This window comes from Mastomys coucha, unplaced genomic scaffold (assembly GCF_008632895.1).
Source record: "Mastomys coucha isolate ucsf_1 unplaced genomic scaffold, UCSF_Mcou_1 pScaffold11, whole genome shotgun sequence".
Classification (NCBI taxonomy): Eukaryota; Metazoa; Chordata; class Mammalia; order Rodentia; family Muridae; genus Mastomys; species Mastomys coucha.
The window spans coordinates 6278439-6285358 of record NW_022196893.1 but is presented as its reverse complement, the minus strand read 5'-3'; the positions used below and the strand labels follow the sequence as shown (position 1 = coordinate 6285358).

Sequence of the window (6920 nt, the reverse complement as noted above, 5' to 3'; positions counted from 1 at the left end):
GAAGCAAGAGTTTACCGTCTCTGAGGAGTGAGATGCTGCAGTCCCAGTGTGTGAACAGGGGACCCAGGTGGAGCAGGATAGAGTATGGCTGCACCTGTGGCCTCATCAGGTCCATCTGCCACTCACAGCGCTTGACAGTGTGCCAAGGGTCAAGGGCTTTCTTGAAGAATCCTGTGGCCTGCATTGGAAATACTCCTTGTCTGTCTCCATGAGGAGCAGCAGGGTTTTATTCCTAGGCCAGGACGTCAGGAGGAGCAGGCTGCTGAGCCCTAAGTAAAGGGTGTGGTGTCTTCCCTTCTACCCCAGGACAGGACATCACCTTGCAAGTCCTGGGATAGATGAAGGTGGGATGTGAGGTGGAAGACAGGAGGTGCTAGAAGGGTGTGTATGTTGGGAGAGGGTGTCAGAGGACAATGGTCCTTACAACAGGGTACAGAAGAGGCCCAGACCCATTGGCAACAGGAGCCTCCCTGTCAAGGCCCCGAACCCCTTCCAACTCTCAGGAGCTCTGTTGCAGCGATCCCCTGAACAGCATTTTCTGGTGATCCTGGCCTGAATATTGCTCAATGTCCACTCGAAGAAATGGTTGGAGTTTGGACAAGTGGTGGCACAGCGCTTGCTGATCTGAACTCTGCTCTTTGTACCTGCAGAAGAAAAGAGACAACATGTGGTCCTAGAACACTGAGGCCAGAGGGGTGAAGTGGGGGAAGCATCCAGTGTGGATGGCTGGACCTGGCCTTGCTGGGTCACCTTCTGCAGTCCTTTCAGAGGCAAGACCCACAGAGGGTCAGGAGCTCTGCTACTCAGAGTCACCACCAACCTGGGATATGGAAAGAGCTGAGAGTTCTCTACAGGAGGCTTAGGTGACCAGGACAGTCAAGGGCAGAAGTAGAAGAGGCCTGGCTGTCAAAAAGTACATTGCTTGGTGGCACAGAACTTGGGATGACTAAGGATGTTCTAACAGAGCCAGTGGCCTCCTTGGAAGCCCAGAACAGTCCTCCCCTAGTGAGTGCATCAGATCCTCCCAGAACACTTCTCCCCTCATGAGTGCATCAGATCCTCCCAGAACACTTAGCACCTGAAGGAATCCTGAGAGCCAACTCTCTGCACAGAGCTACCAGTTGTTTTCCTTCCAGCTCAAGAAAAACTGAACAAAAAGCTAGGGGTTTGGGGGTGGGGATGGCCCAAAGGTGAAAGGCTGAAAGAAAACTTGAGAAAGTTGCACATAGTCCTCCAGCTTCCAAATCTTCGACTACAACAAATCCCTTTACTGTGATAAGAAAAAGAGACCCAAGTGGGAGAGGACAGGGTGGCAGGCATGGGGAAGTGGGAGGAAACAGGGGTTTGTTTTTGTTGTTTTTGTTTGTTTCTTTGTTTTTTGGAGGGGAAACTGGGAAGGGAGACATTTACATGTAAATAAAGAAAATATCTGAAAAAAAAAAAAGAAAAAGAAAAAGAGACCCTACGGGCAGGACTGCTCCTGATGAGAATAGGGGTCTCACCCTGGGAAACTTGCTCTCTTTGGGAAAATTCCACTTGGAAAATGTTGGCTTCAACCTGACATAACTACACAGGAGGAAACGCTTCGGTAAGAGGCAGCCACAGGCAGCAGGCAGTGCTGTGGATATACTGCACAGGACTGTCTGTCAGGCCTCCCTGCCTGAGGCCCAGGCTGTACCACTCCTTCTGGGGCTTGTCCTAGGCCAGCAAGGCATTATTCTCAGGAATAGGCTTGAGGAAACAGGAGATGCCTAATGTTTAAGAATTACTCTGCAACAAGGCTCAGGACATTTACCTCAGAGAGGAGGTAGCTCTGAGGCATCTGCAGGGTCTCTGGGACTACAGCCAGGCCCAAGTACCTACTACCACGGGTGTGCTCACAACAGGTCTGGACATCTTCATATTTTCTCCTTTCCATGGAGATTGGACAAGTAGTTTTGGCTTTTGTCCCATTATCCTAAAGCTGATCTTACCTAAGGTCCCACTCACTGCGTCTGCAACCCCAGGTCATGTCCCACATTAGTGGGTAGCCTTGTACACCCGTCCCTGACTAGCTGGCTCTCTTGGGAATGCAATGTCACATCAGAGCTTTTGTCCTAGGGAGAGTTCTAGAAGCAGAGACATAGGAACAGATATGGCAATTGGGAGAAAAAGGAGAGGCCAAAATTCTGACCACACCTTCTCATATTGTCCAGCACCTAGAGGACTTGTTGGGCCTGTGGGTTCAGAACCAGGACCCAGCCTTGCCACTGTCCCTGGAGATGTCCAGGCTCAAGAACAGACTCACTCGTGTAAAGGAGAACCTCGTTGCTCACGCAGACTTTTTCGCTGGGCTGACACTTTATGGGCTGACACTGGCTGGCCTTGGGAACCTTGAAGCACTGGAAGCAGCTCAGGTTTCCTGCTAGGGACAAGGACACACAGCAGTGGGTGGACAGCACAGGCCAGAACCCCTACCCCACCCCTGCCCCACCCCCCTCCACCCCTTCCAGTCCTTACCTGGTACCACCTTGGCCATCACACCTCCAAAGAGCTCCACAGATACCAGCGATGCCCAGAGCACCAGGAGCAGCCGGGTCATGTCTCCTTAGGGCCCCAGTCCTTCCTGGATTCTGCCCAGCCTGGTGCCTTGTCCTGCTATATAGCCCAGTGCTCCCAGACTGTGGTGCCTGGGGGAGGAGGTGGAGCAATCGCTAGAATCTGATTCCCTCCCCAAAGGTTTCCAGGAAGGGGGGGATGCACCTTACTCAGGTGGAGGAACAGAGGTGTGTGTGTGTGATTTAGAGAGGAGAGGGGGGAGAGGGGAAGAGAGAGAGACAGAGAGAGAGAGAGACAGAGAGAGAGAAAGAGAGAACGGGTGTGTGTTAGTGTGTTAGTTTCTCCTCTGGAGATATCAGGGCACCTTGTGTCCTCTACTTTGGGACCAGCCACCTTTGCAGGCCTTATAGACCTTACCTAGATCCATTTTACCTGAAGAAGTGCTGCCTTAATCTGGAGGTGCAACTCAGTTCCATCTATGACTCTTTCCCAGGTCTGTCTTTCAAGACTGTCCCCTTGAAGACAATCCCCCCACTCAACCAGGGGCCACTTCTCTTTCCCAGCCTGTCTGCTCATTCTTTTTCCTTGTCCCTTCCTTCTCTTTACTGTCCCTGTCTTTTCTTTTTTTTCTACCATTTACTAATTGTGGGGTTTGAATGCGAATGGACCCCATAAGCTCATAGGTTTGAATTTTGGTCCCCAGTTGGTGGAACTGTTTGGAAAGGATTGTGAAATGTGACTTTGTGGGAGGAGGTGTGTCACTGCAGGTGTGCTTTGAGGTTTCAAAAATCCACACCATTCCCAATTAGCTTTCTCTGCCTCATGCTGGTAGACCAAATACAAGCTCCAGCTACTGCTCCAGCTCCACCCTTGCCTGGTTGCTGCCATGCTCTGAGCCATGATGGTCATAGACTCTCACCCTCAGACACTGTAAGGCTCTGTTTTAGTCAGGGTTTCTATTCCTGCACAAACATCATGACCAAGGAGCAAATTGGAGAGGAAAGGGTTTATTCAGCTTACACTTCCACATTGCTGTTCATCACCAAAGGAAGTCAGGACTGGAACTCAAGCAGGTCAGGAAGCAGGAGCTGATGCAGAGGCCATGGAGGGATGTTACTTACTGGCTTGCTTCCCCTGGGTTGCTCAGCTTGCTCTCTTATAGAACCCAGGACTACCAGCCCAGGATGGCACCACCCACAAGGGGCCCTCCCACCCTTGATCACTAATTGAGATAATGCCTTACAGCTGGATCTCATGGAGGCATTTCCTCAAGGGAGGCGCCTTTCTCTGTGATAACTCCAGCTTGTGTCCAGTTGACACACAAAACCAGCCAGTACAGGCTCCAAATAAATTCTTCTTAAAGTTGTCTTGGTCATGATTTTCCCACAGCAATATAAAAGTAACTAGCACAACAAATATTTATGGAACTGAAGAGACGGCCCAGCAGATAATTTTAAGTGTTCCAGTAGGTGATTAATCCTACTTAAATCAACCTGGTGTCAGTGGAAGCCATTCTTCTTCCCAGTGTTCTGGGTTCCTAAATGAAAGACACACATGTAGTCATATTTTAATACGCCTTAAATAGCTCAATGGTTGGGCCATTCCCAAACCTCCACGTGGCTAACCCTCTCCCCCCGTACTCCTGAGCTATTACTTACTACACTCTAGATTCTATCTTTGCTGCCCCAGAGCCAATGGTGAGGGAGGGAGCTGGGGTGCTCTTCTCTGGCCCTTACATCATTGGTATGCTCTCTCTGCTGTACCTCTCAGGCCTTAATCTTACTCCTTTCCTAACATGGTGGCTCTAAATTCTCTTTCCTCTCTCTGTCCCCTGGCCCAGGAATCCTAAAGTCCTACCTCTGTCTCTTTTCCAACCTTTGGCCTCCAAAATCTTTACTTACCAATCCAAACCAACTTGGGGCAACATCTTACGTGTGGATTCTCATGCAATTCTGAGAACCCAGTCTACATGATTCCAGCGTTAGAGCAGATCCACAGCACATGAGGGGCAGACTTTGGATCCAGTGCTTATGTAGGCAGGACATGTCATTGTAGATTCAACTCTGAGGGCTGTGACACTCTCCACTGGCTTCTTCATGCAAAGATGTGCACATCTAGACATACATGCACACACACGCGCACGCGCACACACACACACACACACACACACACACACACACACACACAGGCACACACACACCAAATCCTTACAATAGTTTGGAATCCACATGAGTCCCTAGATGGTGACCAACACTAATGGCAAGGGAGACTCGGCTCCCCACTGTTCAGGCATGGTGCTGATGGTACCCAGTAGGACACAATGGACTTGTCTAGGGATGCACACTAAGAGAGGTACCTGTAGGGAGTGCTGCTATCTCACAAACACACACTCATGCCACTTAGGAAAGGTTCTTAGCTGAGTGTACAACATTCCCATGTTCCCATCTCACACAGCTGGCTGGAGGTTACAGGTTGGCTGAGGTTTCCATAGCATTGGATTCAGGGAGCCAGGGTGTGGTCATGAGCAGGTATAGGACTTGAGCCTTTCACAGCCTTTACTTTTTGCCTCAGATTTAAGAAATGACAAAGTACATCAGCTCTTTCATTCCTATTCAACTTTTCTGGAAATCCTGGGCTTCCTGGGGATCTGGAAATTCTTGGATTTGGTTTTGTTTATTTTTCTTTTCTTAAGACAAAGTTTCTCTTTATAGCTCTGGCTGTTCTGGAACTTACTGTGTAGACCAGGCAGGCCTCAAACTCAGAGAGATCTGCCTACCTTTGCCTCCCGAGGCCTGGGCTACCACCACCCTTAATAAGACATTCTTAATAAGGCTCAGAAGGACAAGGTCTCAGGCTGCATGAGATCCCAATAATGAACAGGGAAGGAAAGGGCACTGCACCTGTTGTGAGTGTCTGTGTGAGTGTGTGTGTGTGTGAGTGTTTGTATGCGTGTATATATGTGTGTGTATGTGAGTGTATGTGTGTATATGTGTGTGTGAGTGTGTGTGTTTGTATGTGCGTATATGTGTGTTTGTATGTGTGTATATGTGTGTGTGAATATGTGTGAGTGTGTGTGTATGTGAGTGTGTATGTGAGTGTTTGTATGTGTGTATATGTGTGTGTGAGTGTTTGTGTGTATTTGTGTGTGTCTGTGAGTGTGTGTGTATGTGAGTGTGTGAGTGTTTGTATATGTTTATATGTGTGTGTGTGAGTGTGTGTGTATGTGAGTGTTTGTATGTGTGTATATGTGTGTGTGAGTGTTTGTTTGTGTGTATTTGTGTGTGTCTGTGAGTGTGTGAGTGTTTGTATATGTTTATATGTGTGTGTGTGAGTGTGTGTGTATGTGAGTGTGAGTGTTTGTATGTGTGTATATGTGTGTGTGTGTATGTGTGTGTGAGTGTGAGTGTGTGTGTGTGTGTGTGTGTGTTTATGTGTGTAGGCCACGGTCACCCTTGAATCTCATTCCTATGGTGCCTTTATCTTGATTTTTGTGAAGAGGTCTCTCACTGAATCCTGGGACTTGCAGGTTCAGCTAGACTGGTGATCCAGAAAGCTGCCATAGGGTGCTAGGAATTGAACCCCAGTCTTTTGGAAAAACAGCCTGTCCTCTTAACCCCTGAGCCATCTCTCTTGGCCCCTGGTTCTCATAATTTTTAGGGTCAGCTCTCTGTGCTGTGTAAGCTGTTGTTTTGACACATGCAGTATCAGGAATCCAATATCACAGTGTACAGAACTGCTTCATAGCCACCCATTCTCCTGTCCCTTCCATCCTTTCCATCCCTGCAGCCCCATTACTGCATCCAGGACTACATGTGGCTGTGGCTCCCACTGGTGCCCCGGGCTGCAGTGTTCAGCTGGGTTTTTTCAATAGTCTGACTGGTACCCACCACTCCCACTTCCAGCATCCACACTGCCTTCCCTTCTCTACCAAACTCTTTATTCACAAAGGAAACAAGTGGCTTTCCTTTCCCCACCAAAGTGGATCAATTGAGGATCCATCTCTGGATGAAAGGAAACACGGTCAGAATCCAGCCAGCCCTCTTTACGTACATTGTAAAGTAAAAATCCATATGTTATTATCTAATGTGAAACCTTTATTCAAATGACATAGCTGAATAAGGTGGTACATGCCTGTGAGTCCAGCACTCAGGAGGCTGAGACAGGAGGATCATAGGTTTAAGGCCATCCTAGGCCACACAGCAAGTTCAAGACAGCCTATTTACATTAGCAGCAGAACTTACTTGAAAAATAAGTAGAAAAGAATAACATAAACGCACACATACACACACACACACACACACACACACACACACACAGGGCTGTACTGGTGCTTAGTGGTAGTATGCCCAAGACTTGAGGTTTAATCCTCAGTTCTGCCTCCC

General features: G+C 48.6%; 1 protein-coding gene across 1 annotated transcript; it reads right to left on the bottom strand.

The window, feature by feature from the left end:
- Positions 1 to 420: 420 nt before the first annotated feature.
- On the bottom strand, positions 421 to 2581 carry Ly6l (lymphocyte antigen 6 family member L). The gene is made up of 3 exons (XM_031357856.1): positions 2500 to 2581; positions 2288 to 2404; positions 421 to 644 (listed from the first exon to the last, which is right to left on the bottom strand). The coding sequence occupies exons 1-3, from the start codon at positions 2579 to 2581 to the stop codon at positions 421 to 423; spliced, it is 423 nt and encodes a 140-aa protein (XP_031213716.1).
- Positions 2582 to 6920: the final 4339 nt, after the last annotated feature.